At 41.9% G+C, this 20,898-nt stretch overlaps 6 protein-coding genes across 6 annotated transcripts; 3 read left to right on the top strand and 3 right to left on the bottom strand.

Moving 5' to 3' along the window:
* Positions 1-1,784: 1,784 nt before the first annotated feature.
* On the bottom strand, positions 1,785-3,491 carry LOC109645002 (gamma-crystallin M2-like). Its single transcript, XM_020110494.2, has 3 exons — positions 3,337-3,491; positions 3,001-3,243; positions 1,785-2,138 (listed from the first exon to the last, which is right to left on the bottom strand). Exons 1-3 carry the CDS (start codon positions 3,343-3,345, stop codon positions 1,863-1,865), a joined length of 528 nt encoding a protein of 175 aa, XP_019966053.1. The 5' UTR covers positions 3,346-3,491; the 3' UTR covers positions 1,785-1,862.
* Positions 3,492-4,563: 1,072 nt separating this feature from the next.
* On the bottom strand, positions 4,564-5,807 carry LOC109645003 (gamma-crystallin M3-like). Its single transcript, XM_020110496.2, has 3 exons — positions 5,653-5,807; positions 5,289-5,537; positions 4,564-4,895 (listed from the first exon to the last, which is right to left on the bottom strand). Exons 1-3 carry the CDS (start codon positions 5,776-5,778, stop codon positions 4,617-4,619), a joined length of 654 nt encoding a protein of 217 aa, XP_019966055.2. The 5' UTR covers positions 5,779-5,807; the 3' UTR covers positions 4,564-4,616.
* Positions 5,808-6,388: 581 nt separating this feature from the next.
* On the top strand, positions 6,389-7,346 carry LOC109645001 (gamma-crystallin M3-like). Its single transcript, XM_020110493.2, has 3 exons — positions 6,389-6,497; positions 6,640-6,915; positions 7,021-7,346. The coding sequence occupies exons 1-3, from the start codon at positions 6,489-6,491 to the stop codon at positions 7,291-7,293; spliced, it is 558 nt and encodes a 185-aa protein (XP_019966052.1). The 5' UTR covers positions 6,389-6,488; the 3' UTR covers positions 7,294-7,346.
* Positions 7,347-9,003: 1,657 nt separating this feature from the next.
* On the top strand, positions 9,004-10,218 carry LOC109644999 (gamma-crystallin M3-like). Its single transcript, XM_020110491.2, has 3 exons — positions 9,004-9,135; positions 9,233-9,475; positions 9,728-10,218. The coding sequence occupies exons 1-3, from the start codon at positions 9,124-9,126 to the stop codon at positions 9,998-10,000; spliced, it is 528 nt and encodes a 175-aa protein (XP_019966050.1). The 5' UTR covers positions 9,004-9,123; the 3' UTR covers positions 10,001-10,218.
* A 1,273-nt stretch (positions 10,219-11,491) lies between these two features.
* On the top strand, positions 11,492-12,457 carry LOC109643843 (gamma-crystallin M2-like). The gene is made up of 3 exons (XM_020109081.2): positions 11,492-11,646; positions 11,806-12,048; positions 12,117-12,457. The coding sequence occupies exons 1-3, from the start codon at positions 11,638-11,640 to the stop codon at positions 12,384-12,386; spliced, it is 522 nt and encodes a 173-aa protein (XP_019964640.1). The 5' UTR covers positions 11,492-11,637; the 3' UTR covers positions 12,387-12,457.
* Positions 12,458-12,652: 195 nt separating this feature from the next.
* LOC109643842 (gamma-crystallin M2-like) lies at positions 12,653-20,898 on the bottom strand. Its single transcript, XM_069521198.1, has 7 exons — positions 20,758-20,898; positions 20,202-20,255; positions 18,072-18,192; positions 14,744-14,817; positions 13,427-13,508; positions 13,105-13,347; positions 12,653-12,986 (listed from the first exon to the last, which is right to left on the bottom strand). Exons 5-7 carry the CDS (start codon positions 13,433-13,435, stop codon positions 12,711-12,713), a joined length of 528 nt encoding a protein of 175 aa, XP_069377299.1. The 5' UTR covers positions 13,436-13,508; positions 14,744-14,817; positions 18,072-18,192; positions 20,202-20,255; positions 20,758-20,898; the 3' UTR covers positions 12,653-12,710.

The following is a 20,898-nucleotide window of genomic DNA, read 5'->3' as shown; positions in this document are numbered from 1 at the left end:
AGGACCACTTTTATATCACGGCAGATGAAATGCATCGCCAGGGGAACAATTGTCATTCAAATGAGCACCACATTAACTTTGGCACATTAGCTGATGCTGCAATTGTTTTAGTTCACGGCCTTTATATGTGATGGTGCAGAAATTTTGAATGAAGGCTGTTTAACTGTTTAACTAAATTTCAATTTCATTTTTCACGATGCATTTAATATCTAATAATTGATCTATTTTAGTTTCATTTTCTTCCACCTTGTACCTGGTACAATAAGGTCAGAAGAGCATGATCCAGATCCCCACCTATGTGTGTTATAATACAGAGTTTCCCTTTCTTTTCTGCAGTATCTGGAGGAACTGAGGTTGAGTAATGAGACCACATACAAGGCACAAAATATCTCTCGGAGAATCAACTCTGATGAGACAGAGAAAAGATGAGATTAAACCAGATTAAATCACTTTAAAAAATAGCTAAAGATCTAAAGCCAATACATTTTATTATATACCATATTTTTACATTAATGTATTCAAATCCAAAGTTTATTTACAACATTATTTCCATGCTTTTCCACTTTATCTCATGATTTCATCATACTAAGGTCGCGTGAGAGCAACCAATGCCGTAGATTACCCACAATGCTCAGTGACTAAAGCGCATGTGCAGGTCATCTTTGTCCAATCAAACCTGGGAGATTCTGGACTCGTCCAAGAAGAAATACAAACCTAGCTGAACTTTTAAAGGCACATTCATTCCTTTACACACTTTTATCTTTATCTCGGAAAATATTGCAACCGCTGTTTTGTGCTATATTGAACACACACATTTTACATATCAATATCAACGGGGTCGGTGTCATATAAAACATTAAGCAGCAGCCTCCAATATTCTCTTCATACAGGACAAGACAATAAAACTGAGCACATGGCTTCCTCTGTGTGAATTGGATTATTCAATCAGCCATTCAAATATTTATCCAGGCTCATCACATTGTCCTGATGCAGTCGATCCCGTTTCCCTAAACAAAGCAAACGCAAAGTGCGAAGCGTTCCAAAGCCGCTGGACGCAGCAGAGCGAGCCGACGAAAACAACGGCAGCGCAGGACGCTTGGTTTGATACGAAACGTGTTGAGCTGAGTCAGTGGCTCAGCAGGAAGGCACCAGACACTTTACAGGAGACACTGATTCATGATTTTATCATACATGACTACTTCATATTGAACAAGCTGGGTTCTTGCTGTTGCAAACTCTTGTTTAACAAGTCGAATAAAGTAAACGAGGGTTACCAACTTGTCAAGTCATTTTATCAGCAGGACTTTACACTTTATCTTAATGAATGACAACAGGAAACGTGTACTGTATTTATGAAAATGGAAGAAAAATATGTATGTTTTATATCAAAAATCGTTAAAAAAGTTATTCTCTGCAAGTGGTCGACTGTGAGGAAGATGCAATGAACCCAAAACTTATTTAATAATTTAAAAACCAATTACCAGCTTCCATCTCCACACACAATGTTCCTGGTTGTTGCTCAGAAAAGGCAGAGGACACGTTTTAATTTCTGTTTTCATGCCATCATGCATGCATTTGACCTTGGTTCTTTTGAATAAAAACCTCAGGTCATATTTATTTTGTAAGGTAGTTAGGAAAGGTAGCAGACAATTATTATGTTTTCATAAAGAGATAATTACCCTGTGATCACAAAACATGGCTTTATCTCCCAAAGATGCTATAGTCTTTTATATAGTTGGTGGTCAAACATGAGATATATTCACAGAAAAACCAAAAGAACACAGTCAGAGTTTGCTTTTGCTCATTTATTGATTGAAAGGGTCCCGAATCACCATCTTGGTCTGAATACAAGGTTAAAAGAGTTAAAACTCTGTGATCCTGCGGAAGGAGCCGACACCAGGTGAGGACGCCCCCCAGTCGCTGTGCTGCGGGTACTCGCCCCGCTCGAGGAGGTACTGGTGTCCCCTGTAGTTGGGGAGGTCGTAGAAGACCCAGGCGCCATCGGTGACCATGCAGGAGTACGCCTCACGCAGCTTGTAGGTGTCGTACACTGACGGGCAATCGTCAGAGCACTCCACCATCTGCCCTCCGAAGTCCGGCCTCTCGTACAGCCTCAGCTTCCATGAACTGCCGTAAATCTGAAAGGTGTGGAATGACATTTTATATTACAAGTGCTCCCAAAAATGTTCCTCCAAGAACTAACCAAAAGAGTTTTTATTTTGTGGACTGCGTGAAGTACGAAACTTTAATAAAAATAAAAAAATTTGTTCAAGAAAATGGAACATGACTACTACACGAAACAAGGGGGAAGAAAAATCTGGTTCATGGGAATCTTATTGTCAAAAAACAAAGTAGGCTAACTTTTAGCGATGTCAAATACCCTGAATACATTGTGGCCTTGTAAATTGAGTGTGTTAGGGAGCCATTGCTGGTAGCAAAATAAGATGCATTGGGAGAAATCTTACTGGCCACCTACTGAATCAAAGTCCTTTCTGCTCTGTTTTGGTCTCCATCAACACCTACAAGCCAGATTCTCAAGTGTAATTGCAATATTGACCCTCCATGTTTTGGTCTGAGAGGTGTTGGTGGAGACCAAAAAGGAGCTAAAAGAAAGCATTCGTGTGGAGTCGAAACCCCATATTCACACTCCTTATAACTTTGTTTTGGTCACCACCGACACTTAAGAAGCACATCTAAAGCCCTTTAACTTATAAATGCAACACCAGGTTCTAGTTTTGGCCTCATTCTGAGTGTGCACATTTCCCTTTAACAATTTCTTGGCCAACTTGCAACCAAAAGCTGCAACTTGCTGCCAAACACGCTCACTATTGTCTGCTTGGTTGGTCTGTTGGCTTCACAGTGTTCACAAAGCTCCGTCCGGTGCCATTGTGCATTCCTGTCTTCTGTGCACTACCCAAACATACTTTCTGTTACTTCTCTGACTCTACCGTGACTCTAGTTGGTCCAGATCCCTCAAGAAACCCGAATGAGGACTCTTACGTTCTTTATGGCACGGCAGGACTTGACGCTGTCGCTGAACGCCATCCATTGCTGGCTGTCGCCGTACTCCCCGGGGCTGAGGATGTACTGGAAACCCTTGTAGTTGGGTCTCTCGTAGATCACCCACACACCACTCTCCACTCGGATGGAGTTGCAGCGGTTGAAGTACGTGTGCAGGTCGACACAGTCGCTGCTGCAGTTGTAGCAGCGTCCCTGGAACTTCTTGTCCTCGAAAAATGTGATCTGTGGGTGAAAGGTAAGAAATGTGAGCATTTTCTGAAAACACAGAACAAATGTCTTTCAAAGTTCAGCGGCTGTTGAAAGCTTTAATCTTACCTTCCCCATTTGGACGCACTGTAAACCTCATTCTTCACTGCAGCCCCATCATAGTATTTATTGATAAACAAAATGTGCAGAGCAGGGCAAGTCTTTGATACCCAAATGAGGCAGATCTACATTTCAGCAAAATGGCTTGGTGCTGTTTGATTTGCCTTTGTTCCAGTCTGATGATGACACGGTATCAAACACATGCTGGAACAGTGAAGGCAGAAACGGAGCAGTGTCAGACAGCGATGGAAAGAAAGTGAGTTGGTTTAAAAAAATAAGAACATATCGTGGTTTCATGTAACGAGTTTAACATCTAGTGGAATTTGGTTTCAATCCTTACTGAGAAAAATGAGATTTGAGACATAGGGACACGTTGTTTCATATGAGAAATTAGACTTGAAATTAGACAAATACAATGAAAACAGCTCCATATGGAATTGCTAAAAGCTTATTTATTAGTTTCAGGGACGACCTACTGAATGGCAATATTCATTTTTGCATAATGTCTGTTTCCATTCAAATTCTTTTTGGTAAATGCAAAGCCAGACAATCGTAGCTCGTGGATTCTGTGAGTTTTCTTCCAGGTTGATCCAGAACAACCCGAAGCCTCTTCACACCTCTGTAATGGCCGATCGGCTCAAAATCTTTGACCTTCAACATGCAAGTCAAGGTAGAAAGGCTTCAGTTTTTAGAATAATGTAATGAAGAGTTTTTAGAGACTTTTTATTGAGGACGTACAAGTCATACCTTTAAAAGTAAAAAAACTATAACTTTAGGTTTTCGGGTTTGCAACATTTTCAGCACTCACTGCTTTTAATGCACAGGTCCTTCCTGTGCACATTAAGGTTTTTCTACATTATCCAGGCCGTTTGTTTCAGTTCAATCGGAAAATCAACTTGCAAGATCCTGACCAAAGTCAGATATTGAACTTTTCTATTGGAACAAACAACGTCTTTATCCTTTTTTGCAATCTTCCTGTTTATGCATTATTTAGACCGCTGGGTTTTCTAACGACAAAACTTCCATAGCTCACTCTCCAATACTGTGTATCTGTTCCCTTAAACACACATGGAACAAGGACAAACAAGGTAAAGCAGTTATATACAAACATAAAATAGCTACTACATGTCCACTTATGGATGGACATGAGGGGCTGGGACTCAACCTGTAGGAGTCGCTCTTTTCTTTGCAAAAGTTTTTATACTCAACTAAAATGAAGAGCAGACATCAGACACATTTGATTTCAGCCTTGTTTTATTTGTTCACATGTGGCACAAGCAGAGTTTGAATTAACAGGAGTCTATGATGCGTCTGATGGAGCTCAACCTTGACATGTTGCTCATCCCCAGCTCTCGCAGGTTCCTGTGCTCTCCTGGCCGAAGGTACAGCATCCGGCCTCTGTAGTTGGGCTGCTCGAACATCAGCCAGTGGCCGTCCATCACGTTGCAGGATTGGAAGTCGGCCGTCTGGAAACGATCCATCGTGTTGTCACAGTCGTCCATCAGCTCGTGCATCTGGCCACCGAAGTTCTCCTTCTCATAGATCCTCATGCGGAAGGGTCCCCTGTGCTGTGGGTGCAGAAACATCAGGGGAATGAAGAGTCAACTGATCCACACGTGACAGCTTTAGTTGAATACTTGTGTAATAAGATCAAGTGCAGAAACCAACCCTAAGAAAAAACATCACAAATCGATAAGCTATCTCAAGAAACATTCTCCATCTAGAGAAAGTTTTACATATTTTTGCATAAAAAGTGCATCAGGGGGAAAGAGAAGATATCCTTAATCGAAGGGTCACAGATTTCCATGTTTTGGCTTTTAGCAGAATCTTGTGGCCTCTGTGATGAGCAGCTTCTATTTGCTAAAAATGGAAAGCGTTGTTTTTGTCATCAATTCACAAGCCTTCTAGTCGAATTATCTGAGCCTTAAAGCAACTCTGCATCTTAAACCCCATCCACGTACCGTGGGGATCATGCGACAGGACTTGATGCAGTCGCTCATACTCGTCCCCATCAGGCGCTGGTTGTCTGGGTACTCGCCCCTCCTCGCCAGCATCTGATGGCCCGTGAAGTTGGGCTTCTCATAGACCATGAAGAGGCCGCACTCCACACGGCAGGAGTTGCACCTGGTCAGGAAGGAGGTCAGCTCGGGGCAGTCGCTGCCTGTCTCGTAGGAGCGGCCCTGGAAGTTCCGGTCCTCATAGAATATGATCTACATGAAAAACCAACACTCATGTGAGCTCAAAGCAGCACATCTACACTCAGCAGTGATTTCTCTCTAAAAAATCTTCTCATTGTGCCAGAGATGTTTTGAAAGTTTCACTTACCCTTCCCATCGTCATGATTAGCGAGTTAATCTCAGATGTACAGCTTCCACATCGACCCTTTTCCCTTTTTATACATTGCACAGCCGTAGTATTTCCACATGGCTTGTGCTGAAACCTTTGAGTCATCACTCTATATTGTAGCACAGAGCAGCACTATAGGGTGGCACACTTTACTGTACATCAGAATGTTCAATAATAACTCAGGACTGAATGCTGGAGTTTATGTTTCGCTTCCAGCAGCTTCACATATTTTATACATACTGTATTATATTATCTATAATAAAGATATGTGGCTTGAATATCAGAAGTTAAAGATGAACACAGGTAGGGGTGGGACCTCTACAGGGGTATGAGGTGTGGGTGGGTGCGTGGGAGGGGGGGTGGGGGGTACTGTAAATTGTAAAACTGGGAAAAATGTGAGCATTGTTTAGTATCTCTTTTATGTCTTCAATTTGTATCGCTGATGCTCAATAAACAGACTTATCAAAAAAAAAAAAGAAGTTAAAGATGAACTTTGTCGAAACACTGACGACATTTAAGAAATTGCACAAAACCCTTTAGATTCCACAGAATAACGATGTCCCGACCTCGAATCATTTAAAATAAAACTAAATTAATAATGGTTTATATACCATTTTGCTTTGTTTTGACCTGACCTCAAACTAAACAACATACAACAATAACTATTCATGTGTGGTGTAAAATGAATGCGGCCCCACGTGAGCCTGGTGCTGACTCAGAATGTTCACACAAAGGTGTGTGAGGTGGTCTGCTGCTCAGCCCGTATAAAAGAGACACTCGGATGCTGTCACTTAGGAAAAAGTGAAACCGTCACCATGGGCAGGGTAATGCTCCTCAGGTGTTTGTGAAATGTCGAAAAATCCAGAGCTTAAAAATTGTTTAATAGATGCAAACTGTTTCTGTAAAGTTGTTTCCGTCGAGTAATAAAACTTCGCTGACTTCTCATGACATGTTTCTTTGCTGCAGATTATCTTCTACGAGGAAAAGAGCTTCCAGGGTCGCTCCTATGAGTGCAGCAGCGACTGCTCTGACATCCACATGCACCTGAGCCGCTGCAACTCCATCAGAGTGGACAACGGGTGCTTCGTGGTGTTCGACCGCACCAACTTCATGGGAAACCAGGCCTTCCTGCGCAGAGGGGAGTACTCCGACATCCAGCGCATGGGCAGCATGATGGGCATGACAGGCATGATGGGTGTGACCATGATGGACACCATTCGCTCCTGCCGCATGATCCCAATGGTAAGATGTTTGGAGCTCATGTTTGGTGTGAGTTAACGTGTGTGATCCAGAACACGGGAGGTGCTGGAGAAAACAACGCAATCACGTCTCGTCTTCCTCCAACAGCACAGGGGACAGTTCAGGATGAAGATCTGGGAGAGGGAGAACTTCTCAGGCCAGATGCACGAGGTGATTGACGACTGCGAGTCCCTGCAGGACCGCTACTTCATGTCCGACTGCCAGTCCTGCAACGTCATGGACGGCCACTGGCTGATGTTCGAGCAGCCCAACTTCAGGGGACGCATGATCTACGTGAGGCCCGGGGAGCACAGGAACTTCCGGGAGACCAGCAACGTGATGCGAGTCAGCTCCATCCGTCGCATCATGGACATGTGCTGATTGTCACTCATTGTAACAAACTGTAGGTGGAAAATAAACCATATTTTCAATTATCTCTTTTGCTTTATTTGATTCTTTGCAGTAAACATCACAATATAAATATAGTCCTCAACTTATCTAATGTAGCCTGGTATGCTAGTGCAGCTAGTAAATTGAATATAATTTAATTTCTTAAATCTTTATATACACGATAAATACTAGTATAATTCTGCTGCACATTCATTTTTATTTTATTGACTTTCTGATCAACACTCAGTACTGATGGTCCATAATACTTTTAGGATTGTAGTATCTGAATCACAGCTACTTCAACACAAAATATCATGGAGCGTATATATAAACATGTTAATCATGATATAACACTAATGGATATTTACAGTGTATCCTTAAAACTAACTAGATAAAATAACAAGATGCTGTTTTTTTATTATTTTTTCATTATTTCTGGTTTTCAGTTCGGTTTTGGTTCAGTCTCCAACACCAATGATATATGTGCGTCACTGGAACCACCTGATGATTTAAAATGGAGATTAAATCTCCTTCAGAGCGTGAACATACTCAACAGGTTCCGTGACAACCTGCATGTTCCATTCTGAGATCCCTGGTGTGCAAAGCTGATATTCTATCAAGAGGAAGGGTAGATCCTCTGAGGAGCATGCTGGGAAAATACCATAGCAAAAAGCACACGGTTTTTCTCTTCTAGTCTTATCCACCACTTTACAGTGTGAACCATAAACTGCCTGCTCTCTTTTTTACCCCTAACCCACAATCAGGGTTAGAGGACACTTTAAAAAGCAACATGGAAGAACTGGGGTTCAGACCACTAACCTTCTGGTCAGTGGACGACCTGCTCTACCCCCAGAGCCCGGTATCCCATGATGCAGAGCTGATTTCATTCTGTATGAGGAGAAGTTTTGGTCTGACTGTAAAACAAATCGGAAAAGTGGAGGCCGATAAAAATATCTGACAGGGGCCATATTTAATATGAACATCAACGCTCATGTTTGTCTTCAGAACCTTAAAGCAATGTGAGGTTATCAGTCAGGGGACAGTTTGTGATAAATATGATGCCATATTCTGAAACTGAAAAAAGGTTGAGGACCAATAAGTTTTTTGATCAGAGCTGCAGAATCAAATGCAACAAAAATAACTGCAACAGGAATGAAAGTTTCAAAACTCAAGGTCCAAAGTGTCACAACTTTCTTCCTCCTACGTACGTGCACCAGTTTTCAGAGGAACCATTGACAAGGTGTCAAACCTGATGCAAATCTGGAACAGTGACCTATTTGAAACAGAGTAAAAAGAGCACTGAAGAAAAATTCAAATACAGAAACAATTTTTTCTTCATTTTCATTTTCACTCAAAACATTATGCATAAGACTTGGAAACGTTTTCAACCATGCAAAACCTTGTTTTATGAGACAGTAGTAACAAAAATCCAGAGTGCACTGAACAGAGGGAAAGTTATGAGTGCAACTTTTCATATTTCTTCTGTCAAAATGTTCAAATATCAGCTTCTGATTCAGTCATGCATCTGTCTTCATGTAACAGTGTCTGTGTCATTGTGTCCTGTGATGAAAATAATGGTGCAGAAAATACAAAAGTTTTGCAAAAACTAGAGTTTGCTTTGTTTTTGTGAAATCCACAGCACTACAGTTTAATTGGAGTGAGTGCAGAGTTCACAGCTTTGATGTATAATGCAGCAGCGACCACGCAGATAAGCTGACTCGCTCATTTCATACAATCGAGGGGCAGATTTTTTTCATGTCACATGATGCATAAAAGGCAGCACAGCCGTGAGAAGAACAACACAAATCAAATAGCTTGACCATGAGCGGAAAGGTAACGTGTGCGGCTGATGCAACGAACTTTGACCAAAACACTGCAGCAAATAACTTCTGCAATGAAACACAAACCCAATCTGTGTCTTTCCCTCTAGATCATCTTCTTCGAGGAGAGAAACTTCCAGGGCAGCTCGTATGAGTGCGTCAGTGACTGCTCTGAGATCTCCTCACACCTGAGCCGCTGCAGCTCCTGCAGGGTGGAGAGTGGGACGTTCATGGTCTACGACCAGCCCAACTTCACGGGGCAGCAGTACCTCCTGACCAAGGGAGAGTATCCTGAGTATCAGAACACCATCGGCTTCAATGACTGCATTCAGTCCTGCCGCATTGTCCCTGTGGTAAATATGAAAATGCAGAACATGTGTAGTTCAGCATAGATTCAAAAATGGTTGGTTTAAGTTATCCGAATGAGGTCGAGACAAGGAGACAAAATCTGATCTCCTTCCAAACCCCAACTATCTGAATTACAGCGAGAATGTGAGGTCTTGAGCGGAAGTTGCATTCCAGTCCCTAAAGAGGATAATGTAGAAAGTGCAGCAACTTAACTCCACAAATGCATTTCATTTGATTTGTTGCACACACTCTTGCAGCACAAGGGGCCCTTCAAGATGAGGATCTACGAGAGGTCAAACTTTGAGGGGCAGATGCACGAACTGACCAACGACTGCGACTCCATCCAAGATCATTACCACATGTCCGACACGCAGTCCTGCAACGTGGTGGACGGCCACTGGCTCATGTTCGAGCAGCCCAACTACGAGGGCCGGATGTTGTACCTGAGGCCCGGAGAGTACAGGAACCTCAGGGAGATGAGCAGCGATGACATGAGGTTCAATTCGATCCGACGCATCACCGAATCTTAATGACTCGTTTCGAAACCGAGAAGTTTTGCAAATGATGTGATATTATTCATATTAACAAGTTGTCAAACATAGAAAAAAAAGCCTTGTTTTTACCCTGAAACTGTGATTTTGTGCATCGTTTGCATGTAGTTCAAGTTGCACTGTGCAATCCAGCCACAATGAATTTACCTCTTTTACTGTGCGACGCGCACAATAAACAAATAAAATGATTTGCTGAATTTCTGTGTCAGGAATTTCTAAAGAGTTTACGTCTAAATACACTCACGTGAAACACTAGAAATAAAGTTATTCTCCTAAAACGTGGCACTGATACACATTCACGATGAAGGGGATTTGAGCCAATTTACAGAAAACCCAAATTTGATTATAAATCTTAAAAAGCACGACAATAAAACACACAGAAAATATTATCTCACAGTTCAAATAACTAAAATCTCTGCTCGGCACAAACTGAACACAAATATACGCAGTCTATTGTGAAAATATGCATGAATATACTTTCAAATGCCAACATTTGCTGAATATCCCATATATTCTTTTTGAATATACATATTTTATTTCCATGCAGACAATGAAAACTGAGAGTTCCTTAAACATCCCGTCACATGTATTTAACCATAGTACCACATAGTACCACATAGTACAACACAAATATTATATCACACTAAATATATAAACAATAAAAAACATATATGTAAAACAAAAGTTGTACTTTGACATTTTACATCCTTGTATCATACATCTTTAAGAAATAGAATATTTTTATACAGTATATAGATTTATTCAACAACAAATATACATGTATCAGCTTATACTGCAGAGTACCTTAGATTACACTGTGAAATGTTTGAACTGGCTTCTTAAAAGTATTTTCTGTATATTATTTATATTTCCCACAAAACTCAAATGCTGAAATGATCAAGACAGAGTTACAGTTAAATATCTTGACACATCAGCAGCCGACGCTCTTTTGCTCTGAAGTCATGTGCAGTCCACTGAACATTTGGGAGCTAAGCCCACAGAGAATACCACCGTACGTGTGTGTGTGTGTGTGTGTGTGTGAACAAAAGAACTGGACTCTGCTGCTGACATGAAGGAACCAATGGGCTGTGAATTGTAAAACATATAAAAGCTGCTGCTGTGTGCACGGAGGGGAGGGGGGGGGGGGGGAGAGTCAGTGTTTGTCTTCACGTTTGTGATCGTGTTGAAAAGTCACAAAACTGTCAAAATGTCATGAATCAATCATGTGAATGGTTGAACTTGATCTGATCATCACGTGTGTCAGGGGGAATGTTTTAAAATATTACGTGTGCTGTTGTAAGCTGGAGGTGAAGAAATAAACCGACTGTCCAAAGTCGATAAGTTCATCAGTCTGATGCCAAAGTTTTTATTATTTTGAGTTTATTTTCAGATTCACATCATCAACGAGATCAAATTGAAAGGGTGACCTCTGCTGAAAAGGGAGGGGGGGGGGTTGCTTTGTTGCACAAAACAACAACAACATCGTGGCTCTGCCAGAAAAAAGCTGACGAGCCGGCTCATTGTTCGGACTCACAATGACACGGGTCATTCGTGGGTTATAAAGGCAGCGTGGAGCCCACAGCCGCGCTACAGTGTGACCGAGGTTAGCCGACATTATGGGTAAGGTAAGGCTGCTTGTTTTGCTCGCTGTCTTTGGGGCCTCTGCACGTCTGCCTGGACGAAACCGGTGAACTGGAATTGTTTTGTCTTGGTGGTACAGAAAGTGTGATTTCCCTCAATCTGAGCCATTGTGTTGATTTAGAAAAATCCCCACTGACTTTCAGATAATCTTCTACGAGGACAAGAACTTCCAGGGTCGCTCCTACGAGTGCAGCAGCGAATGCGCCGACCTGCACTCCCACTTCAGCCGCTGCAACTCCATCAGAGTGGACAGCGGAGACTGGATGGTCTATGAGAGGCCCAGCTACACTGGCTACCAGTACTTCCTGAGAAAGGGCGACTACCCCGACTACCAGCGCTGGATGGGATTCAACGACTGCGTGCGATCGTGCCGCATGATCCCTACTGTGAGTTTTGCACTTTCTTTTAGAACGTTTTAGTCTACAGGCGACTCAACCCTCCATCTTCTCCACAGCACCAAGGCTCCCACAGAATGAGGATTTACGAGCGACCAGAATTCGGAGGCCAGATGATGGAGCTGACCGACGACTGCCCCTCCCTGTTCGAACGCTTCCATATGAACGACGTCAACTCCTGCAACCTGATGGAAGGCCACTGGATCTTCTTTGAGCACCCCCACTACAGGGGACGCCAGTACCTGATGCGTCCTGGAGAGTACAGGAGGTCTAACGAGTGGGGAAGCTCGAGTCCCAGGGTGGGATCAATCAGACGTATCACCATTTGAGAAAGCTGATGTCTGCACACTGTCTATGTGAAGTCAGTAAAACACTGTCAATAAAGATATACGATAGTAAATGTTTTCTTGGGTTTATTACTTGAGTTTTCAGTGGAGAAAACATGACAAAGGTTGAAACTAAAGGTGCAAAAACAAATGATTCCACGTTATTATTTCATGAGTGGATCAGACGTCATAAGAAAGACGTGGAAACAGGAATAAAACACAAACACGTAATCGAATGATTCGACTTTTAGATACAGAGACGCACACAGTTTTAGCTGGGCATGTTTATTATTGAAAACAGACAGAGAAAGAAGGTTTACAAGACTCCTAGTTGAAGTCTGTGATTCGCCTGAGCGAGCCGATCCTCGGACTGGCGCCGCCCCAGTCGATGTATCTGCGGTACTCGCCGGGCCTCAGGTAGTAGGTCCTGCCCCGGTAGTTGGGCTGGTCGTACATCAGCCAGTGGCCGTCGACCACGTTGCACGAGTTGATGTCAGACATGCGCAGGCGGTCCTGGACGTTAGGGCAGTCGTCGCTCACCTCCTGCATCTGGCCGGCCATGTCTGGACGCTCATATAGTCGGATCTTGTAGGAGCCACGATGCTGCAGAAGGAACCAAACGCATGAGTCAGAGTTTATGAATATCCCTCAAATGCTAAAACCCAAGAATCTTCCTCAGCCTAGAGTTTCCTTTAAACATCAACCTCCATCATCCTCTCACCATGGGAATCATCCGGCAGGATCGGATGCAGTCGTTGATGCCGATCATCCGCTGGTTGTCCGAGTACTCCCCCCGGCGGAGGAAGAACTGGTGGCCCAGGTAGTGGGGCCTCTCATACACCATGAAGCAGCCGCTCTCCACCCGGATGGAGTTGCAGCGGTTGAAGTAGGGGTGCAGGTCAGCACAGTCGCTCATGCACTCATGGTGCCGACCCTGGAAATTCCTGTCCTCGTAGAATATGATCTGAAAATGTTCGTCAAAGTTAGTCGACTCGTGTGAGGTATTATTGTAATTCTTTAGTAGCAACACGTTCTAATCTTACCTTTCCCATTGCTAGATTTGTTGGGGGCCCGACTGCCGCTCAATAGTTCCTGTTTGTGCCGCTGTCCTTTTATATAAAGTTGCTGTGTGATGGCACAGCATAAAGTATTGTCATCCAAATAGGTTTCATAACACATCATGTACAGTGACGCACCAGAGTGATGCTGACTTATTGTCCGGTTTTCACAGGTTCATCACTATTGATCAAAACACTGCAGCGTGCTAGTTACCCCAGGTCACCGCTCACAGTATCAGCAGAACAACAGGCTTTTCATTCAAAAAGATTCTGAACACCAGGGCCAGAACATCCCTCCGGCAGAATGTACACACATATACACAATGAGTATACATAACTGTACACAGAAACTGCTGCTAATTATTACTGCGTGCTAAAACCAACAACAACAAAACAGAGGTGACTTCCTCATGTGGGAATGTTTGGTGGCCACAAGACTTAAAGGTCCAGTGTGTAAGATTTAGGTGAAAGGGAACTATTGGCAGAAATGTAATGTAGAATAATCCTCACAATGTTTTCACAAGTTCATTTCATCTAAATTGTATGAATTGTAGTTTCTTTACCCCAGAAAAGACCCTTAATATTTAAATACTTTATATTTACATCGAGGGGACCCTCTCTACGGAGGCCGCCATGTTTTTTACATTAGTCCAGACTGGACAAACTAAACACCTTTTGAGTTTTTATGACAATTAAAATCTACCACAGTTTCTTTTTCATGTTTGGAAGGAGAGGGTGAGGTGAGGGCTGTTCAGCTGCAACTTCAACACTAGATATCACTTAATTCTACACACTGCACCTTTACAGCAGATGCATTCTTACTGTAATATCTCTGGTTGTGTTTTATGAACTTAATAATGTAAAAAAAAAATGGAGTTAAACTGTGCTTTTTGCACAGTTTGCAACCAGCAGCCTGTTTTTAAGAGTTTTAGAAGTTGTATGTATCTTTCGTATATAAAGTCACATTTGTAGTTTCTCCCACTACCAGTAGGTTGCGGTAGCACAGACAGCTGACATACAGACACTGATGTTTTGAATAAAACATGTCAGTCCGAGGTCATCCGATTCAATCTTTTGTCATTCTAATGCTTTTGCCACCCTGCAAAGGTTTGATGCCATTCACACGAATAAAAAAACCCTGATTCGTCAGGGTCGTCAGATGCCCACATAAATACACTCTCAGTTCTCACTGTCATTCTGACCTTGGTTTATTTATGTGCTCTGCTGCCGTCTAGTGTCTCTGTACAGTAAAGATACACAAACATAAAACACACTGAGCCAGTACAGATTTACAGCTCTCACCTTGTTACTGAGGTGGGACGTGTGGTGGGTCGTGTGGTGGGATGTGTGGTGGGTGGGGTCGTCAGCAGGGTTTTCTGGGGGTGACACGAACATGAACTTGATCTGATACACAAGCAGCAAAGCAAACATCCCTTAATATCAATAAAGAATGAAGCATTGTGTAAATAGCATGAGACATAAAATCATAAATTCATTCTTTCATTCAATCATAATTTGCATTGGGTCACACAAAACATATTAGTGAAGTAGCTCTGTTATAAACCCTCTTAATTCTCCCCATTAATAAAATCCAACCAAGCTCCAAATGAATACTCTACTAAATTAAGTTTATTATCATCATTGTTAATAATTATTTTACCTAATGTTCTGATCAACTCAACAACTTCCCGACGCTTTGTTAGCAAGCATCGTATTCTTTTATTAGATGTTCAAATAATATAATAACGTTCAACATTTTGGTTTGCTGTACCACATATTCACCACGTAGAGGCGCCATTTCCCTGCAAATAAATAAGTAATCTCATGCTGCATGTAAATCAATAATAAATCAATGGTGATGGATGGATGGATGGATGGATGGATGGATAGATAGATAGATGGATAGATGGATAGATGGATAGAGATAGATAGATAGATAGATGGATAGAGATAGATAGATAGATAGATGGATAGATGGATGGATGGATGGATGGATGGATGGATAGATAGATAGATAGATAGATACAAAGATAGATAGATAAAAAGATAGATAGATAAACAGTGTTATATAAGAAAATACAGAACTTAGCTGAGTATATGTTGCGTAAGGTTTCTCTGGGGGTGTACAAATATTAAAATATTCAAAGTTTTATATATTTATTTTATATATATTTATATTAACAAATTAAAGTTAAGTTAAAACTTAAATGAGGAAAATGTAACCCGTGAATAATAAAACATACTTAAAGCCAAACTCAGACATATTGTTCTAAACAAACTATTCAGCTTGGAGAATCTGTTATGTAGGGGTTGACTTTAACATTATTATTATTATTATTAACCTTTAACTTGTAAAAACTGTTCAGGGAGCTACTTCTCCTCCTCGGATGTTGCGTCCACTCCCCACAAAGGTATAATTTCTCTATGACTGGTGATGAAGAGCTGTCATTGACCTCTTCCTCTTCTCCCTCCTCCCTCAGACCACAAGAAAGTGAAAGCTGACAACGTGACACCAGGAGACAAAAAGCAGCAGATTCATTGTGGACACATTTGCAAACATCTTTTTTAGATCTGCCGCCCTTGTGACATTGCCAGTGTGCAGTTCCTCCGACTCCTGCACATTTCCCATCACTCCAGCCTCCTTCCTCCACGTTGTTTGCTCATGTGAGTAATGCGGGCCACGCCACTACTTGTCATCCATTTCCAGCTTTCCTTAATTGTCGGGGTCAGGGCATGTTTGATAATTACAGCAATTTACCAACTAAAAGTCCTTTTATTCTCCAAAGAGTTTTCACTGGAAACAAAAGAGGAGATTACTTTTTTAGTTCTGCTCTTTGTGTTGATTAACTGAAATTCCATATTCTTTCCTGCTCTTTCTCATATTCTTGATTTCTTCTTTCTTTTCTCCTCTTCCATTTATTTCCTCTTCTCCTCCTTCCCCCTTCATCTTCTTCCTCCTCTATTATTCATTTTACTTCCTCTTCTTCTCTCTCTGCTTCCTCTTCTCCTCCCTCTTCCTCTTTTTCTCCTTCCTTCTCCATTTCCTCCCTCTTCCTCTTCTTCTCTCTCTGCTTCCTCTTCTCCTCCCTCTTCCTCTTTTTCTCCTTCCTTCTCCATTTCCTCCCTCTTCCTACTTCCTTCTCTCCCTTCCCCTTCTTCATAATGATTTCTACTTCATCTAAATCAAACAATGTGACCAGATTATTGGCACAGAAAACGTTCTTCTAATTTACGTTTTTCTGCGTTTTACTTCCTGTTCCTATTAAAAACTTTCTCTTTCCAGTCTCTCATGTCGTCCTCTGCCCTTTACCCCTAAAATGTTGTGACGTGAGTAACGTGGCTCTGAAGTGAGCTTTGTATCTGGAGGAGGAGAAGGACCAGAGCCGTCCAGGTGACCGTTTTTTCAACATGTTTTGTATCAGTCCCACTTCACAGACATAATATTCTTCATCGTCTTCTCTTGAGTTTGATGATGAACAAAGTGTCAACTTCCATCTTAATTGTTGGCACTTGCCGTGTAAGTAAAGTACGGCAGAGTCTGAGGTCAAATATCAGGTCAGACGTGTGCACGTACCACTGAGAGAAAGACCATTTCACCTCAGTCGGTCAGTCTGTCAGACAGTCGTGGAGACAGAGGTTGATGAAAAATGAGCCATAACAGAAGGGTTCAGCTCCGGCTCTGTAATTACTCTACAAATCTCTGATTTCCCCTCCTTCATCTCCAGACTATTTATAGCTGCTGCATTCCTCTCGGAGAATAAAATGATCTCTTTGAGACAGTACAATGCCAGAAATAACAGGTTTGGACAAACATTTGCTGAGGCGTGGTGGGCCTGGCTGACCATTACTGAGTTCCACTGTGGTTTCAGTCTACTGTTCCCCCCCCCTTGTCTTTTTATTCATCTGTTATTCTAAATGGCAGTGGGTTTAGCTGGGGGGAAGGCGGTGGCGGAGTAAGATGTGATGGTTCAACAAAATAGCTCGTGTGAACCGAGATGAAATCGCTTTGTAGAGAAGCAGCAACAAGGCCGGCGGAGTTTTTATTTTTGCATTTGAGGGAAGGAGAGAAAGAAGAGACACGATCATAAACACTTCATGTCTGGGAAAACTCAGGTGGCTGCACGGCTCAGACCTCCCTCTTTCTGTTTATGTTACAATCACAGGACTTCACCGGAGAATATGATCCACAAGGACACGGTGGCACATGTGCTCACATGCTTTAGTCAAGTACAGATACTTGAGTCAAAAATGATGCAATGATGCAAGAAAGAAATAGAAATAATGATTAATTCCCCTCAAATGCATTAAAACAAAAGTAACAAGCCTGTTTTGAATTTTTCAGGAGTAGAAACTACAGATAATTGTGTGAAAATATCAGGAGTTAATGTAAAAAGTCATCCAAGTAATAATTAGGCCTTTGTTTTTTCATAACAGACATTTTGACCGTAGCTTATAACTTTATCAATCCTCATCAGAACGCACAGTAGCAGGACCCTGAAGTCTTATGATTTGAATTTCATTATTCATCCCAGGCTTTTATGACTGTGGCATGCCAGAATGTTGAAAGAAATGAAAACTATTGAGCTAAATACTTCATATACTTCATAAACTTCATATCTTGAATACTCACCTGAATCCTGCAGAGAATTTGTTGCTGTTGTGAACAAGTCTGAGCGGAGAATCTCCCGCTGGGTCGTACATGTGCGAAAGACAAACTGCAGAGACAGTCCGGACCCAATTCTCCGGAGATCCTGTGCAAGAGAGAAATAAACCACTTAACAAATCCTGGATGGAAAAATCTGGGACGTATCCAACTCTTCCTCCGAAGGAGCCAATCTTCTGCTCTATAATATATAAACAGCAGGAAAAGATATGAGGTCAATCATGTCGTTCAACTGGCATTTAACGTTTTCAACAAATGTGGAGGCAGGAGGCTGCGGGTGCAGACAGACTTTGAATGAACCTGAAGCATCAGAACTTAATTAAAACTTTGTTACTGTATCAATAAGCACAGCATTAGTTCAAGCGCTCTGGCGTCACGTCGCTCTGGATTGAGACGGGAAAGAAGTTTTGCTGTAAAACCTTGTGCAACATTTATTTTCTTATTCTCAGGCACATTTTAAGCAGATTTTATGTGTGTGTTGATTCTGAACGTGTTGCTTTTATGTTCTGGTGACCACTAAAAGTTCATTTGTGGCTCAGTCCCCACTCGTTTAGATAGGAGCCTAGAATAACTGCCTGGCATTTTTCAAAGATGGCTGCTGAAGAAAATATCCAACGCTGAAATATATTGGTTTTCCCACCTAGATGATTATCGGTTATTCCCATAAAATGAAATACATTGAGTCACCATATCAACGTAACGACAGTATATTGTCCTTTCTCTGGCTCCTTCTCCAGCGGTTGTTTGTTCTTTTGTGAAAATGCTTCACCACAATATTGTTGCATTCCACAGCGACACCCGTTGATTTCTCTAAATGTAGACGTATTATTTAGGGTTTTATATGCTGGGGCCCTGGCTATAGTTAGTGGGTGTGTACACGCTGACCTATAATAAAGCAAACACACTCAGCTGGGCTCGGGCCAGTGAACTAACAGTGAGGCCAGCTCGTCCTTGCTCTTTGAGTTTACCTCAGAGCTTCTTTATTGAACGCAGTATAAAACTGTGATGCCTCTGGATTATCTCAGAGCGTGACTTGTGATGGTTATTTTCAGGGGTGTGGTTCCTGGTTGTTCCTTCCTCTGGGACCAGAATGTTCTATAAAACTAATGTCACTCCCTTATTGACAAGCAGGCGTTGTTATTACCCACAATCCAAAAATGACCATTGCCCCTTGTGGCAGGGGAAAGAACTAGAAGTATGTCCGAGGTCCACATGCTAATGTACATCCTTAATGTGTGTCTGCAGCCCCCAGCAGGCGAAGGAATGTACTGCATTCTGGGGTATGTGAAGCGTTAGCTTGATCGGATAAACGTTTAAAATGTCTGCGTGACGTCTACAACCCACTAACACAGAGTTTATATAGAGTTAGACTGAAGACAGTGATAATATATGACACAATGTGATCTGAACACACAGAAAAAACTTTTCACAAAGGTTACATATACTCAAAGTCACGATGACCTCACTTCCCTTTATATGACTCTGACTCAAATCGGGTCTAAAAGTCATTTGGGATGGAACCAGCGGATTGCCAATTGTAGCTGTACTTATTTACTAGTTTCTGCTCCATGTGACATTTTGAATAAAACATCATCCACCGGGGAGAGTGACAAAGACCGAGGGGACGACGAGTCGAGTCATTCTGCTATCGTTTTTGAAAGCGGCGTCATGAATTATTCGGCAGGAAGATAACACTAATTCTGCATTAGATTCACAGCCCAGTGCACCTTTCAACCGCAACACACACACATGCACATGCACATTTGTTGGCCTGCCCCTCCTGACACCCTGTTGTTTGTGTATAGTGAATGTAGGTCAAAAATATGTGTGTGTGTTTGTCTGCTGCTCTTTGTGTGTGTGTTTGTGGCGGCAATGGACACACAGTGTGCTACAGAGGTCTCCTGACACGACTACAAATGTGAATCTACACACACACACGCATGTAATCCAGCGGTAGGTCAGATTAATATTTCATTTGGCTGATGGACGGCGTCTGCTGCTCCGTGAGCCAAACATCATTACAACACAAAGTGACTTAACTCCAATTAGAGCTGAAAATCACATTAAAGCTGCTCTGCGATACAGGAAGTGGCTCACCTTTTCCCATCATGCTCGGATTCGGGGCCCCAGCAGTTACACCATCAAGTCGTGCTGAAAATAGAAAAGGTTAAAAATAATTACAAGTCAGAATACAGTAAACAGATGTGAGTAAACAAATGACAAAAAGCAGAAATTATAGGTAACCAACAAGACTAAAATAGGAGTGTGTGTGTGTGTGTGTAATTTTTTCATTGCTGTGTTTTTCCCTTTACAGAGGTTTTTTAAATTTGGCCTTTAACGCACATTATTAGTTATTTGCTTGTTAGATCTTTTAAAATTTGAATTCCACTATTGCTGAACTGTGTTAAATTAAAGCAACAACATTGAGAGTGATTTAAAATGATATTTAAACCTTTTTTATATTGTCTTTATTTGTCATTGTCAACACATTTCTTCTTCATCAGTGATCCTGTGTGTGTGTGTGTGTTTGTGTGTATCATTTATGAATGATGAGGAAGTAAACAGCTTCACTTTGGTGACATGCTTTTGCACTTTGAAGGAATGTGTGTGGATGAATTAACAGCTTCAGCTCCTTTGTTTCTTCGCTCTTCACCTCTTTCTACTTCTTTTGTTGGTGACATCCGAGGAAATGTCATTAAAACTTATAACGATAAGTTTGCTTCTGGATTGATCAGCCAAGCCGATCATTGCCATCGATTATGGGCAAGAATCGTCTAGTTTTCTAGAAGACAGT

The sequence above is a fragment of the Paralichthys olivaceus genome, chromosome 24 (genome assembly GCF_024713975.1).
Source record: "Paralichthys olivaceus isolate ysfri-2021 chromosome 24, ASM2471397v2, whole genome shotgun sequence".
Taxonomy (NCBI): domain Eukaryota; kingdom Metazoa; phylum Chordata; class Actinopteri; order Pleuronectiformes; family Paralichthyidae; genus Paralichthys; species Paralichthys olivaceus.
This window is presented reverse-complemented; position numbering and strand designations above follow the sequence as displayed.